At 42.4% G+C, this 23,113-nt stretch overlaps 1 protein-coding gene across 2 annotated transcripts in view; it reads right to left on the reverse strand.

Moving 5' to 3' along the window:
* Positions 1-23,113, reverse strand: part of RB195_002551 (uncharacterized protein) — a gene marked incomplete at both ends in the record, with an annotated part of 35,655 nt that overhangs the window by 3,512 nt on the left and 9,030 nt on the right. Inside the window, 36 exons of one of the 2 annotated variants that reach the window (XM_064199862.1) lie at positions 290-426; positions 1,311-1,401; positions 1,455-1,588; positions 1,650-1,735; positions 1,790-1,883; positions 1,933-2,057; positions 2,898-3,007; positions 3,258-3,379; positions 3,436-3,500; positions 3,557-3,665; positions 3,729-3,846; positions 5,808-5,895; positions 5,996-6,101; positions 6,154-6,249; positions 6,305-6,394; positions 7,360-7,426; positions 7,486-7,553; positions 7,618-7,790; positions 10,291-10,393; positions 10,454-10,619; positions 10,672-10,799; positions 10,855-10,956; positions 11,413-11,511; positions 11,562-11,690; positions 12,441-12,532; positions 12,585-12,737; positions 12,796-12,919; positions 12,972-13,081; positions 19,016-19,062; positions 19,129-19,310; positions 19,387-19,473; positions 19,924-20,025; positions 20,083-20,159; positions 20,252-20,402; positions 20,488-20,606; positions 20,695-20,819. In XM_064199862.1, the coding sequence (XP_064055743.1) occupies positions 290-426; positions 1,311-1,401; positions 1,455-1,588; positions 1,650-1,735; positions 1,790-1,883; positions 1,933-2,057; positions 2,898-3,007; positions 3,258-3,379; positions 3,436-3,500; positions 3,557-3,665; positions 3,729-3,846; positions 5,808-5,895; positions 5,996-6,101; positions 6,154-6,249; positions 6,305-6,394; positions 7,360-7,426; positions 7,486-7,553; positions 7,618-7,790; positions 10,291-10,393; positions 10,454-10,619; positions 10,672-10,799; positions 10,855-10,956; positions 11,413-11,511; positions 11,562-11,690; positions 12,441-12,532; positions 12,585-12,737; positions 12,796-12,919; positions 12,972-13,081; positions 19,016-19,062; positions 19,129-19,310; positions 19,387-19,473; positions 19,924-20,025; positions 20,083-20,159; positions 20,252-20,402; positions 20,488-20,606; positions 20,695-20,819 (3,975 nt within the window). Of the gene's footprint in view, positions 1-289; positions 427-1,310; positions 1,402-1,454; positions 1,589-1,649; positions 1,736-1,789; positions 1,884-1,932; positions 2,058-2,897; positions 3,008-3,257; positions 3,380-3,435; positions 3,501-3,556; positions 3,666-3,728; positions 3,847-5,807; positions 5,896-5,995; positions 6,102-6,153; positions 6,250-6,304; positions 6,395-7,154; positions 7,242-7,359; positions 7,427-7,485; positions 7,554-7,617; positions 7,791-10,290; positions 10,394-10,453; positions 10,620-10,671; positions 10,800-10,854; positions 10,957-11,412; positions 11,512-11,561; positions 11,691-12,440; positions 12,533-12,584; positions 12,738-12,795; positions 12,920-12,971; positions 13,082-19,015; positions 19,063-19,128; positions 19,311-19,386; positions 19,474-19,923; positions 20,046-20,082; positions 20,160-20,251; positions 20,403-20,487; positions 20,607-20,694; positions 20,820-23,113 lie in introns of both variants that reach the window. The other variant, XM_064199861.1, reaches the window with a different exon arrangement.

Consider the following 23,113-nt stretch of genomic DNA (forward strand, 5'->3'; position numbering starts at 1 on the left):
ACATTAAGCCATAAAAGAAGTTTCGCCAAAACCTTGCAGACAAAAGAAGAAAACAAAAGTCTAGCACAAAGTGTCGAGCTTTTAAGAATTGTTAATGTCGGGTGAAAAAGACATGAAGCTCGGTGCAGTTCCATAAGCGCCTGTGCTCGAAGCGGCGCGCTAGGATCGAGGCGGGAGCTATCGCTAGCTTCACTCGGACTGCAGCGACTAATGGTCCCCCTTCGGTCTCCTTCGCTGCGCTTCGTGTCATTTTGACCTGACAGTATGCTGAATGGGCTGTGTCACTTACCGTAGGATTTTGATCATTTTGCACGAAATGAAGAAAGCAACTCCGGCAACACAAAATGTGAACATCAATTCCATGTTCCTCTGCGTCGAGAGATTGATGTACGCGTTTCCATTATTCGCAGCGAAATTTTCGAGAGCCTATCTATGAATACATTTTAGTAAAGGGCCGACGTTTGCTTAGATAACTGCTTAAACATTCCAATCATTGCTACAATATCTTCCATATGACTTTGCTTCAAGGAAAGACTTACTTCTCGACCAATCTCCACAAGCTTCTTTTTTCGATTTAAACTACTCCACTGCCGTTATTTTGTTTAATGTACAACATACGACATTTTCTAACCAGGGACAAAATTTTCGAGCATCCAACTGGAATCCATTCTTCGTTTGATTCATTTCTGACCTTTTTTCTCCTTGCATTTGGCTTCACTAAGGAAAGAAAAACCCTTGTTAATTGTAACTCTTCACTATGGGCATACTACTATATACTGTTCACTGCTTTCCAAAAAACAAATACAGAATCTCTCGTCGGTTTGTAGAAAAATCGAAACATATGCTGCTCCAAACCACGTGAATTCGAAGTGAGGTTAATGTTTAAAAAACTTTGTCCTGATCTACTATACGGGATTCACATAAGTGAGCAATCCTTACGCAGAAAAGTACTGCTGGCAAGAATTTTTAAAGTCAATCTTTCCACAATGGTCTACTTTACTCGCCTCTTACCAAGTTAAGCTACGATCGTTCGGTGAAGAAGAAGAAGTCTTATGTGTAGTAGGTGCGATAATCAGAAACAAACAAGATATAATTACTATTTCGGTACGTTATTCTATCACAATAATTCTAAAAAAAAATTAAAATTGTCATTAAAAACTATTCCACTACGTTTCTTGTAAAAAAAAAAATTCTGAAGATACATACATATATGAAAGGAGCCAATCGTAACTTTCTTAAAGTAGTCTTCATAGTAGACTAGTATGAGTGCCAATAGTTCCTTACAATTGCATTAAATGAGATCGGATCACCTGATCGATGTACTGTTGTCGAAGGAAGAAAGCTATTATGGAACATATACCCAGAATACCAACCAAGAAATCGATAAAGTCCCAAAATCTCCTTGAAAGAAAAATGTTAGTGCAGAAAAAGTTATTAATTTGGAACAAGCTCACCCAAGAAGGATGTACAAAACCAGGTGCGTTTTTCGTTTTATGGGTGGATGAGATTTGATCGTGTTGACCACATTAGTGATGTAGATGAAAGAGTTTCTCAGAAAATAAAAGAAAACGAGAGCAAGGTACGCGAACTATAATGGAGCAAAGATACGAGTGGCGCCAAATCGAGCACACGGTGACGGTGATTCTCACCTCGAAGAATATTATAATATCCGCATCTTTACCCTGGTATTTGATCAACCTAACCGATTCCACCCAAGCAGACGGAAGAAGATACCCTTAAGATCTGATAGAAGAAGTCATTCCCTTAAGTACAAAACGGATAGCTTCACCTTCAGCAGGGATTTCGATCATCAGCTGTATCACCGAAAAATAATTCACTTGGGCGTTATACATTGACAGTTCAACGAAAATTGCTCGTGTGTTCTATAATGGATGAACTTCTAATAGAGCAAAAGAAGCCATTTGCGCGCACCATATCAATCCAGTTTTCTCGTTGAAGGCGATCCAGGTTGAGTATTATATCTATAGGAGCACCTTTCAGCAGAACGGTGTACCCTCCTCCAGGATAAACATGAAGTAGACCTTCGGCAGGAGTACCTGCAAAAGTAGAGAACTGCCAGTTCAGCTTTGGAAATTGGCCAAGGAATTCATTAACTAATAAATGCTGAGTAAATTTATTTGATTAATTTATTTATTGACCGGACTCGCTGAGGAACGGTTTCGCTGTAGCATTATCGACATATGTTTTCTGATACTATATACTGCTTTCCCTACTTTCGGATCATACGTAGTATCACAGTTCCTTTAACTCTGAAATTCAGTAGGACCACGCGAACTGCAATGTGCTGCGTCATTTATTCGATGAAATTCACTGTACTATCATATTTCTTCCCTTTTCTAAAATATAATCTGCAATTTGAAAATGACTATATTTGCCAGCTAAGGATGCACGTACGTAAATTTTCGGCTGAGATTTCTGTAAGGTCGGAAATATGGGAGCGGTGGATCGCAGGAGACCAACGAGTAGGCGCTCAACGCACAGTCCCCGCTACAGATTGGGAGTTTAGGTAGATGAAATCCATGTGAAACGAAACCACCCAGGACAGCTCAAAAATGTAATCCTTGTGCTCCTAAGAGCAAACTAATATTTTCTGTGGATGAAGAGCGTTGCAGTACTCGGAGACGTGTAAATCAAAGAGCAACACCACATAGTGGCACCATTTTTTTCCTGAAGAAGAGATCTAGAAAGTTTTATTTTACTGAAAAAATTCCTAGCATGTTAGATGTTCGTTACGTCAACGACTGTAGATTTTCATTGTTACTGAAGATGAAAGCGTTTATCCGTTTATACCTTCAACTCAGTAGTTTACTCAATTTCTAGAATATTAGGCAATCTAGCAGAGCTTTCACAAAAGAATAAATGCTGGTTCCACGTACTTTGCAGTTCTTCGGCACTCTTGTACCGATATTCTTCAAGTGGTTCTTTTCCCTGAATTTCGACGTAAGGTGTCCAACTGGCAGCATACTGTGAAGTGTGATCTTCGTTGCTGAATAAATATTTGAAGTTGTTTTTTTTTGCAAGAAACCATACTTCTGCAGAATATATTATTGGAAATGGAGACTAGCGGCACAGCATGTGCTCTCAGTTGCGAACGAAGAAGAATAACCTATTAGGAGCAGATTCATAAAAATTGATTTCGTATCAAAGGATTCACACACATTCACACGGCGTTCACATTAAAGTAGTTTATAGCCGTAAATAGTTGGCTCATAATAAAATGAGGGTTGAAGGAGCACCTGGACGAGATATCTGCGCTGCAATTTGTAAAGTACTGAGCGAGTTGTGGCTCCGTATCACAATGAGACATTGGAAGAGTTCGGATCTGACGAATATGCCCAATTCCCATCGCTCGAGAAACCTACGGTAACACACATAAGTCGTCGCCACTGAATTCTTGAACGTGCACGCACACACCATGTCATTCGCGAACCCGCGCATCGCCCATGCCGGACCGCCATCGTACCAAGAAGCGAGAAGAGCTAAGACGTTTGTAATCGACTCAGGCTCCGGGACTTTTAAAGAAAGTACGACTCACCGGGAGCAAGGCTCTTCCGAGCCCATTCCCAGAACTGATCGATTTGATTGATTGATTCGAAGGCAAGAGAACTATGCGAAGATGCTTCGAGGTTCAGCAGTGATTTTATCTAAAAACGATGCCTCACGATAATTTCCAAAGACTTGGGCCATCCCCAAGTGAAAACGCCGACCTCTCGTTGGTAGTGAAAAGCATTACTGTCACGGTAGTAGAAGAGGAGACCCATGATGATGACCTGCGCCGCCAAAAGGGCTGCCACGCCACGAGTTGTTTCGAAGAACAACTCCTCACTGAATGAGGGATTCTTTGAAAAATTGAATTTGATTAGTGGTACAACGAAAAGTTTTTTCCAGTGACAAGTGCTTCTGGAATGAAACTCCCGCCACTTCCATTTTTCTGTGGATCTGGATCGTGAGAAATATTGAAACAATTGTATAACCTTACCTCTACTTTCAAGTCATCTTTCTAATAGTTAATTTCCGCTTTTTTAAGGTTCTGCTTTGTATTACCGCTCGTTTCCTCACTAACTTGATCTGCTTCGTTATTTTCTCTCGGCCTTGCAACTATTACGCACTCGAAGAACCATAATAGCAAAAAATGCAGCCTAATTTTTGATATTAAGAAATCTTTCATCGGGGGAAAGTTGGCTCACCAATGCATTCATAAAACAATGTTCTTGTCTCTCGGCTCAAAGGCAGCATACCCCGAATCTGACGTGGTGAGGGAATCCGCGGGAAAAACTAGAAATGAGGTTGTGGATGGCAGGATCGGGGGTGGTTCCGCTGATCTTTGCCTAATCTTCGGCGTGGAGGACGCGCGATTTCACGACTATTTCACTTGCAGCACGCCCTTGTGCACGTGCAAACGGCCGATGATAAGTGATGTCTTCTCGCCAATCTTTTCAAATAAAACCAATGAATAGACTCCTGAGGGAAGCGGAACTTGTACGTGGATGGAGTAAATTACCTTGTGGGAACTAAAGCGGTTTCCACGCCGTTTTTTACGACGACTAAGGAGCAAAAAAACCCCAGGTCCCGCAATCTACAACTGCTTTTCCAGCTTCTCCCGCGGATTCTTTCAACACGTCAGTCAGATTCGTAGTATGCTGCCTTCAAAATTCTGCGCGACTGACTTTGATCGTTTTCATTGTTTTTCACGCCGATGAAAAGCAGAGAAGCGTCGACGCGGAGAGGCAAATACGAGTTTTGCGGCAAAAGGCTCGAAGAGAACGCCTACGTGCGATTTCTTCATGTTATCTGGCGACGCCGAGATATCGGCGCGGGTGAAGCTGGAAATGCGATTGTAGATTGCGGGATCTGGGGTTGTTCTGCTCATCTCTCCTTAGTCGTCGTAAAAACACGGCGTGGAAACCGTTTTAGTCCCAACGAGGTAATTTAGAACTCCCCTCCAAATACAAGTTCCGCTCCCCTTAGGAGTCTATTCCTTGGTTTTATTTGAAAAGATTGGTGAGAAGACATTCATTCTCAGATATGAAGTTTAGAAATATCCGTGCAACGAAAATCTTGTATTCCAGTTTCCACATCGAGTTTCCTTGATGGGACTCGAGCAGGAAATCTTTCCTCGATTCGACTCGAGCAGCTGGTTTCAGGGTACGTTGTGAAAGAAAATGAAGTCGTCTAGTATGTAGTATTGATTGGATTTATCAGAAGATTGTCGCAGTACTTTACCGGTGATATTCCTCAAGCGCTGAGGGATAATTACGCTTACACTATTGCTGATGACTGAAGCCATACCTTCGCCTTGCTATCAAACAAGTGAGTGCGCGTAGGTTTTGGAGGACGCCTTGGCGCTTTTGTCATTGGTTTCTTCGAAAACGACTTTTCGCAACACTTTGATCAATTTTCCTCTTCGACAGCAAATGCCAGCTCCACCCGCCGTTTAGGAAGGAGCCACTTATCGCTCATCTTATCTTATCGTTTGTCCCCGGTTTCAAGTCGTTTTGGTCCGACTGTCATAAGTTAAAAGCGCAGAGCGATATGTACACGCACGCACGAACACGTGATATCACACCGATGTCGATAATTCAATTGTTATTTGTAATTTTGTAATCTAATCGAAATTAATTGCAATTTAATTCAAATGTGGCGGTAAGCTTTAGCGTTCACACAAAATAATGCTTCTTCTAGAACACTGCAACCTCTTCCAACAGTGTATGTATAACAGAAAAACAGAGCGATACCGACATCTTCTAGAATTGTTAAATAAAACACTTTGAATTCAATGAGTGCACCTTGTTTTCTTGTCTTTATTGTCTTGGAGCTGCCTCAGGTCCGACTCGGTTGTGCCGACCAAATCATTTCTCATACACTCAGGAGCAGCTGTGAAACATACCATGATTAGATGAAACGTTTTAAATCGGACGTTGCATTTTAAGGTTTTTGCGTAAGAGAGGAAGATTAAACGAAAAATTGGACCTACGCTGAAGATTGGAAGCGCAGCTGAGCGGAAGAATGGCCTCGTCCAGTTCACAGGTAAGAAAATGGCTGGGATACCATTTCAGAATAAAGAAAGCGAGAACGACGCCCTAAATGTGATGGACTCTCTACACATCAACCAACTAAAGTTTCAAAGTCTACTTTAATTGGTTCTGTTACGATTATCCATAGAAACAGTGCTATGAAGTAGCGCCGTGTAAAAGCGACTGAATCATCTTCAGCTAAGGAGCATGCGGCCTGAATAGTAAGGAGAATTTCTTTTTCATACAGAAATGATTTTATGTCAGAGTACCGAAACGGAACAGATAAACAACAGTATTAAAACCCATGTAAGTAGCAGCTGTAGCACTTCTCTTAACCATGACGGCCAACAAGATGGTAGCTAAAAAAATATTGGTTGAATATTAGTTGAGCAAGAAATGAACTTTTTATCTTCTCTCTTTCTTCTATTTGAAGACAAAGTCTCAATCTCTAAGCCTCAACTTGGGGACTTCGCCTTCATCTTTCTAACAACTCAGTGGTACTCTTGCAATCTTAATCCCCAAAAAGAAAAAAAAGACGAAGACAGGAAAAGACACATGAGAAATTATTTTCGCAGCAGTGCAAAACCAATTATGTCGCCATTTCCCTAAAATCAATGTTCTGCGCTGTTTTAACGTAGTGACATTTATGTAACGTCTTCTAATCAGAATGTCTCTTTTACTTCCGATATGAAATGACTGTTTTCTTTATATATTGGGACGAATCACGTATTAAGTTGATCCAACGATTCGCGGGTTTTTGTTCCATTAGTTTCATCTCTACATTATAGCAATAAAGTTAGACATTTGTATTAAGTCTCTTTTTCAAAATAATTTTATTTTTATTTCCAAAAGTCCAATCACAATTTGCGTTGAATCTACTTCTACGAATTGAACCATGGTCAAACAGCCGCTCAAAACGCTCAAATCCCTCGAAATTTCAAAACAGTGCGAGGCCGGGGAAGTGTCAACGAATGCACTGCACAACATCGGTTCCAAGAATTTCGAGCCGGTAACACCAGCCTTGGAACCGAGCCACACGGTGGAACCCCACCAATACTCGATAGCAATCAACTGAACGCGCTACCCTGTGCATTCGTTGACGTTTCTCTGGCCCCGTACCATACTGATATTTCGAGTAGTTTGAGCGGCACTTCGGCTAAGTTTGAACTCGCAGAAGTAGATTTGATAAATATTGCGGCTAGACTTCTGAAAAAAAATCATATTATTTCGGAAAAAGCCATTTGGATTTCTTGCTACAAAATAGTGTTGGAGCTGTAAGGACAAAAAACCGGGATTTCTTTTGCATCAACCTAATAGGACTTACTTCCACATTAGGATTGCGACGTTTAGCCAAATCCATTTCAACCACCTCTTCATACGATGGAATGTTCCTGAAATTTGCAAAAAAAAATACAAGAAAATGTTCATCTATATGCTTGCAGGGACCTACGATTTCATATATGGCAGAAGCGAGGTGAAAGGTAGAATGATGACTGCGAGGAGGATAGCGTAAATAACCTGAGTGATATGTTTGCTACGAATGGCGCTATGCATGCAACTGCATCAAAAAAAAAACAGTCACATCTCGGGCGCTGAATTTGTATCCAAAAAGTGTGTTCTGGTAATCATTATATCCGACGAAGTCTTCAGCAGAGCAGATCGCCCAGTTTACCAGGCAGACAACGTACTGGCCAACCAAGATGGACGCAGCGTGGGAACAGCGAGATATTCGACGTCGAGTACGAAGACCACCACCTGAAAGTGTAGGATTTAACGATTACGTTTTTTTTAGTTTGTAGTGCTTTCCTCTTTCACTGCAAGATGTAAGAAACCATGGAATTCAAAATACGTATAAATAAAAATACATATCGGAGGATCGTGCCCGGTCGGCGTCCGTGAGTTTGAAGAGAAGTTCAACTTTTTTTTATTTCATTGAAATCCGAAATCTTGAGCTAAGAGTAAACAACCACCAATATTTTTTACCCACAGCGGAAACAAACTAACATGAGACACACATCAGAGGACAGATAGATCTCAAATTCCCCGCATCCAAAGTCCATGTGATTACTACGCAGGACACGAAAAGCCAAGGAGATGCAACGTTGGTGAGCTGAGTTAAACTGAATGTCTCTTTTGCGTAACCAAAAATCTGTCACAAAGTGTTCGATCGTTGGTTTGTAGTACACAAAGGTTTCATCGATCGCGCCAATTCGCACACAACTCTTGCTATTTTTTCTGGCCATATCCACCTCCTCCAAAAAAAATTCACAACCGTAACTATTTTCACTAATTTCAGTAGGTGGTGAATGCGAACTGAACACATTTTATGAGGAGTTAACGGAAGAGATTCACAACGAGAGCTTGTAAGTCCGCAGTTGGAGACTTCAAAGCAAGGTTAAGAAAGGGAATGGAAGAGAAAGGGAACAGGATTGCAAGATTCGGACCAGAGAACCGGAACGTAACGAGGGAACCGGCCGGTTTAATACTTGCACCCCCTTTGGAAATTCTCTTTCATGAAGAAAGTTTAGCATCATGGATATAGAAATCACTTGACAGCGGATTTAAAAAGGGAGGCGCTGGGAAGTGCAATCCAGGCGTAAGATGGAAAAGAACATTTGCCGTGGGGGAGAACGTGAGGTGGAGGAAAGATGTCGTACACGACGAGTCCATCTCCGAGAAGCTTTCATTCCGTCACATCAAACAACACTGACACTACCCTGATGATTGATATTTGAAAGAATTACTTGTTTATGCGTATCGAATGATAAGAGCACGCGATGGAGTCCATTTTTAGGAACAAACGGAATTTTACTAAGGTTTCAACTGAACGGATCTCACAACCAGACCGATATCGACAGTCGTGTAGGTCCGCCGAAATTCCTGTCTGCCTCTCTTTACGGCCCTCATCAACTTCGTAAAACTCCTCGACGATTCAGAAACATTGTGAGGTCGAGTAAGAGGTCGATACGTAGTGTTCGAAGACGTTAACGAAGGACTATCATCGGTCTGACACAGCTCTTCGGCAATCTCCATCATGGTTGTTGAAGAGCGGATACTAAGAAACATCTTTATGTGCAATGTTTCAATTTTGTTTCACTATAAACATAACGACTGAATTATGTTCTCGATTTTGCGCTGTGTAGAGTTAATAAACGATTTCGACCAACATTTCGACGCCTTCATTCAAGTCAGGAAAGCCGAAGTGATACGCAGTCTCTCCCCCTATCACAACGCAAGTTATCACCCAGTAAAGAAGCAGACGTTGAGCACAAGACATCACTCAACAAGGGAGCAGCCCAAAAGCTGGATCAAAGGACTACCAAACTGATACCACTAAATTACCAAACTATTTAATAGTTGCATGGGCACAGTATAAATTCTACGCTAGTACTGAGTACATTGCCTCCTAAATTAGGTTTCATACATCAAAATCCGCAAAAGTTGTGGTACTCGGCGAATATGAAAACCGAGGTGCAATTTTGTTTTCAGATAATTTTTAGGGTTTTTGTTTATTCCAAAACCGCAGGCTCCTACGTTTATTTTAAGTTAAGATGCGAATTTTTGCTTATGCAGCGTGAAGGAGATGGTATTTAAATTGATTGATTGTCATGAATTTGTTCACGTTGTGTTCTGAGTGAAGTCCAAGCTTTGGAATTGTACTGGCTTAAGAGTACAGGCAAACAACTGATGATTATCACAGTCCCCGTGAATCAGCAGAGCAGCTCGGACGGTCGCAACAACGGAATGCTACACTTAAATCGGTTCTCGATATATATTGAAAACGAAGGTGACCTAACGGATTACAAGAATTAACGACACCTCGAATATAAGGACGTATGAGGAGTGAATCCAAAGGGTTTCAAAGTTCCAGATGGACATGCGCAGGAAGAGGTATCTATATGCAGTACGAATTAACAAGCTAAATCTCAGCCAAATGGTGCTGAAGATGTGGATTTGGACCGCCTCAAGGAGAGTTACTAGACTCGCGAACTCCTTGAGTGTCGACTGTGTTGGTAAGAAGCGAAAGGAGGTGACGTTAGTGTCCATCCAGAACTCAAGGCAAAAAGGTTACCAAGGTATCTAGGACTTTAACAATAAAAATAAAATCCGAGTTGAGGCCTTCTTCTGAGCTCGTTTCCAAACCCGAAAACGCGCAAAAATGATTTCTTGCGGTCCCCGGCCATTAAAAGATGACCCGATTTGCTTTTACATTGCGAAAGACGAGACAAAAACTGATCCATTCTCGCCTACTCACCCGTGTACATAGCTATGTAGGAGATAGTTTCCGCGAGGATGTGAATGCTCATCGAATCGTACATAGCACTGACTTTTTCTTCTGCTGGTGAAAGTCTCTCTGACTGAAATCTCTTCCCTACTGTGACGGTTATGTTCAGTGGAAATTCAGCAAAACATCTCACCGCTCCGTCACCCATGCACTGACCAAGCCAGTCATGGATTGGAAATCGATAGATCGAACCGGTGTGCAAGTCTTTTATAAAGACGCGATTGCAAAACCATGATTCTCTATTTCCTCGACCGGAATTGTCTACCCAAATTCTTATGTATCGTATATCACCGAGGCTCCTGTGAAAAACAGTTTTTGATAGGCAAAAAAAAGATAAAATGATGTATTTACCAGGGAGTTCTGAGGAGGAATCTTGGCGTCGTTCCCCAGTTGAACAAAGACGAGTTCTTAGCGATGTGGTTTGTGCTCAACTCACGCGCCATCTCATCTGCCTCTGTTCCGTACAGAGTAATGTAGACCTGTTTCCAGAGAATGAATCAAACTCCTTTTTTCAAAATGGAAAGGGAACCGTACCTTCGAATCGGTTCCTGCGCACATGCGGTAGCCAGTCTCGGTAGCCACGACATAGTGGTAAAGATCAGCTTTACTGTTGTCAGCCATATTGTAGAGGTCGCCCTGAACCCAAAACCTTGAGTCCCTTTCCTTGGGAATTAGTGGCGTCGGTGACAAAGTAGAGATAGAACTGACTGTGTAGCATGCTAGAGCAACAATTTAGAACATTCTACACGGATATTGTAAATATTACGCGCAATAATCAGCTGAACCCTCACTCATTGAAGAGTGCTACGTCTGAGCGTTCAAGAGCCACAACGGACTACAAATGTAGAAATTTAGGATGCATTGAGTAATGCTCTATTTATCTTCAATCCAGATGAGATACTACCTACTTTCACAGTCGTTTCTTGATCTAACTCTGATTGATGATTGATCTGATTAAAATCCTCTATCATGCACAAAACTCACTGCTAGTCGAATTGAGCAAATCATTATTAAATTGTTATTAAGTGCTGTTTGTACCGATAAATTACGGAATTCACGTGTTCGATCCCAAGATGAAAAACTGCTCATTACCTTGTCAACTTCCCTCATTTCGCAATCCATCACCAAAATCATGACAAACAGCATATGAACTGTCATAACGATAACAATCATCGAAGAAGTGATGTTTTGCTGTAAGCGAAAAAAAGTGATGGCAGCAGAAATCTGTAATATTTACATACCTCTCTATGCTCATTTACGTATTCGAACGAAAAGTCGATGTCGACATCAGGAGTGAAGAGGCCCAGCGAAAACGTGCTGAGGTGGTTTGTTAAACATTGAACAATAACATCGCCATGGTATGGGCCAACCTAAACAGGAGACTAATGTGGATGCGGAAAGCAGCATGCCGCGATTCTGACGTGGTGAGGGAATCCGCGGGAAAAGCTAGAGTTGTAGAGATGGAGTTGTGGATTGCGGGATACAGGGAAGATCCACTCATCTCTCCTTAATCGTCGTATAAAAAACGCCGTGGAAGACGACGTTTTTTACGACGATTTCGGTTGCAACACGCCACCCGTGGGCATGAACCGCACTCACGTGCGAGCGGTAGAAGAGTGATGAGGTAGTTTTTGCCTCGCCCTGTGAGCTCTAGAAAATCCAACTATATAATGCAGGAGACAATAATCAGCAACAATTGGAGGCGTGTAAAACATGTGGTGGTCCGAACCTGTATTCTAAAAGAAATCTGCTATTGTTCCCAAACCGCCTCCCTGAACATTTTCGTTGAGTTCCTTTTGGTTGGGCATGAATAATTACGCATACGCACTCAAACTCGCATCATTAAAATCTTCCGTTTTCTATTTTTAAAAAATTTGAACAAAAGGAAAGACCACGCTACTCTTGAATTGCACATTTTGAGCCACAGAAAAATTAGTGTTCCCATTTCACATCACGTCGACAGAGACAAAGACCCTAGATATCCTGGCATATTCGGTCATGCCAACACTTGCTTGAATTTGAATCTTTTTTTTTTTTTGAAATAGCGTGTTTGTTTTGGAAAAGAAGGGAGGAGAATGCAACTCGTTGAAGCAAAATTTCAAATTCGCTGTGTGACCAACCACATCGTGCACATTAATGAAGCGATCACGGGAACTGTCATAGTGATAACAACCTTTCGTCAGTGCTCGCGCGTAAACATCAAATCGAATATCTGAAAAATCAATCTTAATTGAACTAGAAGAGTTGGAAAAATAAGAGCGCACTTTGCATAAAACAGTAGTTTCCTGTCATTACTCCCGAAGGAGGTGGGAATTCGACGCAATTTTTCCCGCTGTTATCCACCACTCCGATGCCAATGTAGAAGAGCCCCGTTTGATTGCGGAGAACTGTTCCCGGCACATACATGAAGTTTGTATCTAGAGCAGAACCTAGATTGATTCAGATCACAAATGTCTAGGTAGCTCAAATGTTTACCATGTGGATACTTTATTCGCATCATATGATCGTGATCATGCTCGATCGGACCAGGCAGGCGTTGGTATGCTAGAAAGACGTAAGCGTCACGGCCTGTGAGATTTACTGTCGATGTTGGACGGATCTGAATGAATGAGACGATCTTGAGTTCTGCTGGCACCGTGAAACCATAGTACCTCAAGAAAAAGTGAGACATTCCAGGCGACGGTTTGGAAGGTGTGGATGTCGAGTATTTGATAACTCTCGAACTCAGTAGCCATTGTGTCTACTCCTAGTCCAGGATACGCTGAAAATACAAATCAGCCTGCATGCTCTGGCTCACCCTTTCTTGGGAAGTGAGCATTCCTATAGTAGGGTCAAAACGACATGAAACACGTACGCAATTGCGTACGCGGCTTCTTTCGAGGCGCTTCGGTGGAGCGTAGTGACTAGGAGCGTGGTGAAATCCTTGCTGGCACCACCAATCGCTGCAGTTTGGGACGGTCCCAATTTGGTTCCTGCTGCTGCCTTCACCGCGCTATTTCGAGCGCGTACGCAAATGCACCGCAACTACACTCGTGTTTCATGTCGTATTGACCCGACTATACTTTCATTGATATTAGTCTCTATTGATCAACACGACTGCATATTTATTCGCTTCAAAAGGAGAATAATATTCTTCGACGTGATTTTGTCACGTAGTAATCTCTACTTTTAGTATTTGAATTTAGCTTGCTGAGTGTCGGCATCATTAAGATGATTCGGCAAATTAGAATTTTGGTGCAAGCCATAATGAAAAGACAGTGCTCTCAGGGCTTTTGATCCTCTGTTCTGATCTTCTTAGTTATCATTGTAAAATGATTTGGATCGAAATCGTTAAAAGCAGCATACCACGAATCTGGGGTGGTACGGAGTTCAGGTGGAGTATCCGTATACGGGGTCGTAGATTATGGAGAGCGGTGTGGTTCCGCTCATCTCTCCCTGAATCACTGCAAGCAGCCGGCCCCTGAATGCTGTTTTGTACGATGCCTTCTATTGCAGCGCACCACCCTTGCACGAGTAGCGTCCCTTACTGCCTATCGGGGCAGTCCGAATTGACTTTCGACGAACCGCAGGGCGGAGGCGGGGAAACGGGTGGAGCGTTGCAATAAATGGCCGTCGTACAAAACAGCATTCTGGAAGCGGCTGTTTGCTGCAATGCAGGGAGAGATGGGGGGAACTATCCCCTCTCCATAATCCACGACCCCGTATACGGATACTCCACCTGAAATCCGCACTACCTCGGATTCCCCTAAACGTCAGATTCGTGGTATGCCTTTAAGGGCAGCATACCACGAATCTGACGGATAGGGAATCCGGAGAAAAAGCTAGAAATGGTGTTGTAGATTGCGGGCTCTGGGATGGTTCCGCTCATCTCTCCCTCGTCGTAAAAAAGGGCATGGCAACGACTTTTCCTCCAACGAGGAACGCTGAAACGTACTACTTTGTGTACGCCCCGGCTCCCTCAGCTGCTTGTTCAATAGCTTCTCTTGAATAGACAGTCAAGGTGAACTCACTGGTTTCCGACCGTTGATGCGGCGCGTGCACAATGATGGCGCGTTGCAACTGAAATCTTCTTGAGAAACGACTCTTTCCACGCGTTTTTTTACGACGATTAAGGAGAGATAGGCGGAACCACCTCTGATCCCGAAATCTACAAGAACAACTCAAGCTTTTTCCGCAGATTCTCTCACCACGTCAGGTTCGTAGTATGCTGCCTGCTAATCAGTTCTATAGCATCAATTTTGTTCCGCCTCTGCAACCTCTGTAAAATGAACAGAAGGTGAATTTGTCGCGGGCGTTTTCTTCTACTAGTATTCAACGTCATAGCAAACTGGAATGGTTCGTTTCTGTACTTCTTTTACCAGCCAAATGTTTCAGCTAACATTTGGCTGGCAAAAGAAATACAATTGAATGAGATTGATTTCACTTATACTGTGGGGGGATGTTATTGTCTAACGCAGCTTATCTGCGTCTTTTCCAAGGGAAGTCATTCTTGTACATGTTCGAATCCCTCCCGTTCGATCTTCCTAGAGCTAGAGCTCATATAGAATCCGTCCATCCTTCGCTGTTCCATATTCTGCGAAACTTTACGTCTAGCCCGCGCCGTTTATTTTGTTTTGTTTGCCAAGTTTCTTCACATCTTCTTTCACTACTTCCGTCCAGGAGTTTCTTTTGCGTCCAGGTGGTCTCTTCCAGTTTAGGTCTGGCAGCATCTTTGGGGCAACCTAGAAGACCATCTGATGGTTTCTTCATGATGTGAGCAAGCAAAAACGGTTTTTTATGACTACTTCAGAGGGTGGGGCAAAATGCTGATGTTCTACTTGCGTCGTTCGCCCTTTCATCATTCCACTTCTGAGTAAATGTCTTCCTTATTGTAAACCATAACCAACCAAGCCAAAAGTAGCAGAGCATCCATCCAAGAAGCTTCATTTTCACGCAGTCGAGTTTTTCCAACACCGTTCATGACGCAGCCCATGTCTTTGATCCGTTCATCACGATAAGACTAATTGCGGACAGGTAGGCTCGCAGCTTGACTTCGTTGGAGATGGGATCGACCACAGACACTTCGGTAAAGAATTAAATGCAGAACTGACCACATATAGCTTGTCTTTGCTTAATGCGTCCCTTCCATAACAACCGTCGTTTTTCAGCGTGCAGCCCAGAAAACAGAACTCGTCTACAAGTCCTGAGAGCTGACCATGAGTTGTCCGTTCACACTGATTCCTGCTGAGTTTCTAGTGGAGACCCTCATCTGGTTCTATTCATCGAAGCGCAGCCGTCAACTGTAGGCTTCAGTGAATTTCGACACAAGGACGACATTCTAATAGTAAGAAATACATTTTAAAGTGCAGCCTACTGCTCGGTCACAGATTTTGATTCATCTTGCTGCTTCCTGCTGCTTTAAGCTAATACTATTACATCGTATGCGTATCCGAGATCAAGAAAGAGACGTCCGGATTATGTAAGAATCTTATCAAATGGACATTGCTCAATTTTTTTTTCGCATTGCATTATCGACCAAAGAATTGAGCAGGAAAGGTGCCGCGATGGCTCCTTCTCTTACTCCACTTTCCATTTTGAACGATGAAGTAGATCCTGCTGGCATTCGAACAGCAGCAGTTATTGTTTGATCCATGTCCTGAATTAGGCGGACGAACTTTCCTAGAATACCATCGCAGGGAGGCTACCTACATAGACTTCGAGTGCTGCTGCCACATTTCTATCATTCCCCTAACAGTGAACACTGTGCCAATCGTAGATCGATTAGGACGAAAGCCTGCATGTTCATCACAGAAGGTTTCTTCGCAGTGTTCAATGAGCCGACTCAAGATGACCAGCTCCAAGATCTTGTACATTACACCCAGAAGAGGTATTTCTCTACATTTCTCGGTTTTTTTTTCGCAACAGATAACTTCTTGTGTAAGGAAATTATTACAGCATGTCTCCAGGAGTCAGGTAATGATCTTTCGTTAATCCATATGGAATGGAGAGTTTTTGTCATCACAGGAATCTGAGACGGCAGGATAGACTTCACCATATTCGCGCTAGTTCCATCGCCTACGCCAGACTTTTCATTCATCACTTTCTGAACAGGCAAGAACCAAACGAGTTGTAGGCTCCTCGCTCTGCACGCGCAACAGAACTGGCCATAGCAACGGCAAATACGCTCGCAGTATGATTTCCTTTCGATGAGGGTTAAATGGAGAAGAGTTTAGTTAAAGAATTGAATGCCGAATTAGATTTAGCATATCATAGCTGAATATTTTGCCTTCAGCATAAAAGCTCAGATAGCCGGCAAGAGATTGTATAAGCCAGTTACACACCAGGATCGTAAACCTCAAAACGATTCTGAAGCTAACGTGGAGCAGCACCCCGAGAGAAGCGATCAACAACACTTTATCCACTTTAATATACTTCACCCTGGCTAACCTTCACACCCGATTGTCCTTATCAGAGTGGAAAGGAAGTTCCTATGTTTCAAAGTGCTAGATGCACTGCATGCATGCAAGGTTAAAAACTTTTATTTTTTTTATGGTATCCTTTACCTATACTCTTCGCACTCTTCGCTCTTCGCAAAAACATCGTTGTCTTTTTAGAGACTGATAGAGGAACTTCCTGTTGCTGGTGAGATGATATCAGCAATATAGTTCCTTAGTGTCCTTCGTTATTGAAGTAAGACAAAAGAAGATCTGAGATCTGAAAGAAGAGCCACAACAGGCGTTTTGAAGACAGAGGAGCAGAGGGTTTCGAAACATCCTGAGAACATATAAAAGAGCCCACGGAGAAAGGCAGCCGGCTGTTCCGAAATATCATGGCGGCGTAAAGAAGGGTATATAAGCCGCGAGTCGACGTGATGGGGGCTTGCCGTTCTGTCTAAGTCATTTATTCACTTATCATCCTGAACGTCCGGCTAAAGTTCTACGTCCGATCGCGTAGATGCTATGTATTGTATTTAAGCAGCCGTTCGCACGTGCGTTTCCTTTTTTTTTGAAGAAAGGATGTTAGCAGCATCAGGAAGACATGCTGGGAAATCGATATGCGGAAATAAATAGATATACTCATTTTTTGACTGAGACATGCGAGGGAACCACAGAAACCCATTCTACCGCGTTGTGGATTTCGCGCACCAATCCGACGCAGTGGAACCCACCTCTCCCCTCCCTACTGCTTTCTGGCTCCGGGGCACGAATTCGACGCCATAGGGCCTGTCTCACCCAATTTTACCGCGTTGGGGCTCCAGCGCATCAAACCAACGCCATAGTATCAGTCTTTCTCTTTTTGGAATTTTTTGACTGAGACACACGCATACACAGACGCACACACGTGACAGAATACGCTCGTTATTACACAGCATGACAGTTTGCAAATTTGGAAGTATACATTCACATAAAAGTTTATTTACACTCACTAACATATGAGAGAAACTGACTTGCCTTATCAAAGCCAACAGCTGTCTACAGAGATTTGGACAATGGTGAAGAGGTAGATGCTTAGCAGGTTAGGTGCATGGCGATGGTCCAGCACCTCACCGGTGCAGAGTTTTGCATCATTATAGAGTATTTTCGTGACACAGACGAACACACACACACACGGACTAAGCGCGTTTATTATATAGCATGACTGCTGGAGTAGCTACATTTTATGTGTTTCTGGTATATTATCGCTATGTCAGAGCTTCAAACCTCCACGTAATATTCAGAAATTGCCTGATTAGTCTCAGTAATCAATAATTGACACGGAAGACCCGCGTGGCACTGCAATCAGCAACAGACATACACTTTATGCCACTTCGGATGGCTTCTTTCGTGGGTGATAGGAATTGGTCGAGGACAAGTCTACTTAGGCTCCGGGGATGTCCAAGAGGTTTATCTCCACCCCTACGTGAGCTTCGGTTTGTAGCTATCAAAATAGTTTGCACGGGTCCTTCAGCTCTGTTTATTTTTAGGCACATCTTCGCTCCGTTTCGCAGTTTTGTAATGAATTCTACTTTTACACGGGAGTCAGTATGGTACCGGAGAGAATATATAGCCGTGTCAGAACGACATGAATCACGAGTGTAGTTGCGGTGCATTTGCGTACGCGCTCGAAACGGCACAGTGAAGGCAGCAGTTGGAATCGAGTTGGGACCGTCGCAAACTGCAACGATGGGCGGTGCCAGTAAGGGTTTTACCACCCTCTTAGCCGCAACGCTCACCGAAGCGCCTCGAGGGTAGCCGCGTACGTTATTGCGTACGTGCTTCATGTCGTTTTGACCTCAATATAATATGACAGTGTATTTCAGCCTACCACGCAACTGAAACTAGCCGCTTGCGCAACTGAATTACAGACAATGTGATTTTGACCTGACTAGAAGTTTTCGGTATCTCTAATAAGAAAGCACAGAGAACTAAAGTTCCACATTGTCTCTACTTTTTATAAGTATGGTCATTGTCACTAAAAAAGTATTTCACTCGTATGAAATTTCCAGTTCCCAGCTTTCGAACTGTAAATACGCAAAAAAGAACTTGAAAAAAAAGAACGCAAAAATGACTTTCATGGTTGGATATGTAAGGTTCATAGTCTCTCACTTGCGTGCACTTTGTGAGCGATGATTTCTGCAAAGGAACACAGTAGTAGTTTTGAATGCTCTACATTTTCAACAGTATACTGCACTTATTTTTTCAACCAGATTTGAGGGTGACTGGTTGGGAAAACTTACTAGCTGCTTCTCCAGTAATATTGATTGTTTTATGTGTATTGTTGACCCTGAACATGGTTTTTTTAGTCAAGATATGTAAGACTCTTGTTCAGAAAGAAGCAGCAAGTGCAAACAGAATTGAATTTCCGTCCAGATATTTAAGATGTAGCTCTAAAGCCCCTGAAGTGATGAGGACGTCGAAGTTGGGCGTGTACATGAACGGATTCTCTTCGTAACACCACATGCCCAAGCGGTAGTCATTTGTGCCAGTTAGATTGTCAACTCCTAAGTCGGAAATTGATTCTGGGAATTTCACCTGAATCAAACAAATCCGAGAAAAAATGCAGAAATGGAGGGGTTCTGTGACTAGGAAGCTGAAAAAAACCACTTGCCGTCCATTTATCACAATGAAGGGGATTCTTGAATAGATATTCAGAATTTCCAATCATCACTACCATAGTGTTGCCATTCGCACTTACCTGAAGAGTTCTCGTCCTCTTTGGTGCACTAATCTGTATTTTTCGATTGACTACTTTCGAATCAGTTTTGTGAGATAAAGTAAAGTAGCATATTTAAATTAAAGACCAACTCGAATAAAGATGTGTAAGGAAAATTTTGAATGCAAACAGGAATGTCCAAATGGCGTTTCAGAATAAATGCTAGGAATATGCCAGTGGAAGAGCATTAAGTCTTAGCTGGGATGATACAATTTTCTTTACTTCTTAATAGTTTCCATGATGGTAGATACTTTTCAAAGAAGTACTGAAAGTCTCATGAAATAAGCTCTTTTAAAGGATTCAGAGTAAATGAACAGATCCAGAAGGGGTGTTATTTCGGTTGGGCTTTTTGCTCTGCCGCCTTGCATCAACAATTTTTCCGTTCAAGAGCTGTTAACCAATCCAGCTGTTCTTGGATGTTCATGAACTTACCGTGTTACTGTAGGGTATTTCGCCGTTATTAATGGCTCGATTGGCGAATGTGTCCTCCAAAACGCTCATTGCTTCCTGTATTTGTGCGGCCATCTTTCTCCCCTGTGTTTGAAGTTTGGGTCCTGCGCGACATCTATACAATTTGCGAAATAAACTGACGATGGATTGTTGAACGAGCTTAGTGGCCTCCTCTGCCCATTCTTCTTCAGTGTAGTCCTCCACATAACGAATATTGGCTGTCAAAGAAGTTTTTTTTTTTCAAAATTCGAAGAGTAACGAAAAGTACAAGAGAACGAGGACATGAACAGATTCTCTGGTGGATTCTCACCGATGTCATCCGGAATTACGTTGAAAATCGAGTCGTAATTTTCCTTCTCACTATTCAAATTCTTCTGCAAATCACTCCACAGAGGCTTATTTAAAGTGCTCTTAACTGACTCTATTACAGAGCTGACCACATTGAGAACGTTCTCTGCTGTCTGTAAGCATAGAAACTACACCGCTACTACTACTACTACTACTACTACTACTACTACTACTGTACAAGAACGTCAAAGAATGCACTTCCTGCATTTGTTCAGAAGACATATATGTTCCATTTTCTCGCATGTAGTCTGTGGTACTTTCGAGAATATTTAGCACCAATTCCTGGGTTTCTTGATTTATGAGGCTCTGTGACTGTCCTAAACTTGGTTACCAAGAGAATATGCTGAAGAGTAGATATAATTGAAGCAGAGAAATGAGAAAAGACAACATGTGCGTGCAAACTACCGCTGGAAGCAGAAGCGGTGTAGCCAGAAATTTTGCCTCCTTTAATCACATATCCGTCCGTTTGATTGCGAAAGAGCTTTCCACCTTCTACTATGACAGGATCATTATCCAAGTACAAAATAGTTCTGAAGAACAAGATATTACTTTTTATAGCATAAATATTTCAGAGTTATTACATTCAAATAGGGTATTTCCAATAGACTACGATAGAAACGTTTCTAGAAGAAAATCCACCAAAGCTCGAACATTAATGTATTACAGTAGTCGACAATTTGGAAGGGAACAATAATATGGCAGTACACTTGTTTATCTCTTAATGGGTCGGAAATTCAGGCGCAAATGCAATAGTTTTTTGTTAGGAATAGTTTATGAGCATCTAAACAATTTCTATGGTTCGTATGTAAAAAGAAAAGTGAGTTGGTAAGGATTAGTACACTGCTGTAATTTTTTCCGCAGTATACGAGACGTTTTACGGCGTTTGAAATAAATAAATAACTAAATAGAACGATGGGGTTAGAGGTCCGTTGTAGCCACACGGTAGAGGGTTCGAATCCGCCCTAGTGCTCACCAAGCCTTTCGACCCTCCGGGGTCGATAAATTGGTACCAGACGTGTCTGGGAGGATAAAAACACTGACTTGATCATCGGCTGGCCCCTGCAAGTCATTGTATAGGCCAACACGCGTTCCAAAACCTCAACGGTTACGAATTCCAGTAAAACGCGTTGGCGCATCCCAAGTGGATTGACACGCCAGTGACTTTATCCTTTATCCTTTTAAATAAAACGACAGGAAAATGCACAGGGATGGATCTTTTATTACAAGTTATAGCCTGCTGACAAAAAAAAAACTTACGCTGAAAACAGAAGCACTCTAATGAGCAATTATCACGACTATTTTAGGAGTTTCACGGATCCCCCTCACTGCAGGAATTATAGCCGTTTAGTCCGTAGGCTAAGTGTCGCGTCCCCAGGTGGCGAATAGGGGTTAACCTCGGGTGCGGTACAAGAGGTACCCGTGAAAACCGGCTGTCCTTCCTTCAGCACCGCGCTCCTCCGCGTAATTACGGCTGCCGCTCCACCAGCTATACATCCTCCACGACCGCCTGAGATCACGTACACCCCGCCTCCTTACTGCTCTCTGGTAATCGATGCGCGCGACGTTCGCGCCGCGACGAAGCGGTGGATAGTGCGAATCTTGAAGGGAGGGGGAGTGAAAAACGAATTGCCGCAGCGAATTCTGATGTACGGATATAGTAAACTAAGCGCATATTATTGGGAATAAAAGAGAAGAAGTAGATCCTTCTATCCAATATAACTTTACATAAGTAAAAATTATCTCAAAAAGATGCTCCAGAGAAAAAACATGCATATATTCTCACACATCTCATAATTTAACACATTTCATGTCCTAAGTCTTCTATATAAACTAGCAGTGCATAAGTATGCGTTTATCACGACGCCATTCGACGAATTCGTGTTCAACTTTCAACTGCAGCAGCTATAATAGCAGAACTTTATGCGCTTATTGCTTTGTATAGATTCTTTAAACTCCTTTCTATATTTCACCTTTTCAAAATTTTACTTAGATATAATGATTATATAGAGCACATGTCAAATATTTCAATACTTGCTTGTACGTTTTAATACAATTTTATATAATAGATCTTTGCTTATCGCTTTATTTCTATCTATCCTCTGCATAAAATCAATATGACAGGTTAGGTGTATTAGTGGCAAACAGAGACTTCAGTATCTTTATATACTTTCTTTACTATCTTTATATACCTTTGGGTACAGTGCATGTCTGCGAGGCATTATTCGCGCCTCGTTGGATGCCAGTTTTACCCAGCTAGTTAAGCAGAAAGAAATCCTTAGAAAGAGAAAAAAAAGTGAAGAAGATAGCATAACACCGATCAGACATCTTTTGAAACATCTCTTGCATTCCCAGAAATGGATGAGTGGTTTCCCCCTAAATAGTCAAAACAAGATAATTTCATTTTCACTCTCATTTCTAAATGACATATCACTTATACAAACCTATTTCATTCTTTCCTTCTTTTATATTAACTTACAAGCACACTTTATGTAGACCTTCAAACAACATCTAATACCAGATACTTTCCTTTCCATTCGATTTTAAATGTGCATCATAAGCTGTAGGCGCGGCGAAAAAAATCGTCGTAAGAGCGGTAGAAGCGGCGAAATGGGAGGAGAGGGTGGCGTGGGCGGGGCGTCTTGAAGACGTAGCGCAAGAAGAGCAATCAGGCTACTGTAGCGATTATGACGGCATCAGGAGACGCACGGTGCAGTTAACGACGCTCATTAGCCGCCTGGATACGAGTCGGCGCATCATACGGGTACCTCTTGACCGTTCCCCGGTTAACCTCGCATAAAAGCGATCTTGTCTCTGCCCTGAGACA

The sequence above is a fragment of the Necator americanus genome, chromosome IV (assembly GCF_031761385.1).
Source record: "Necator americanus strain Aroian chromosome IV, whole genome shotgun sequence".
Taxonomy (NCBI): Eukaryota; Metazoa; Nematoda; class Chromadorea; order Rhabditida; family Ancylostomatidae; genus Necator; species Necator americanus.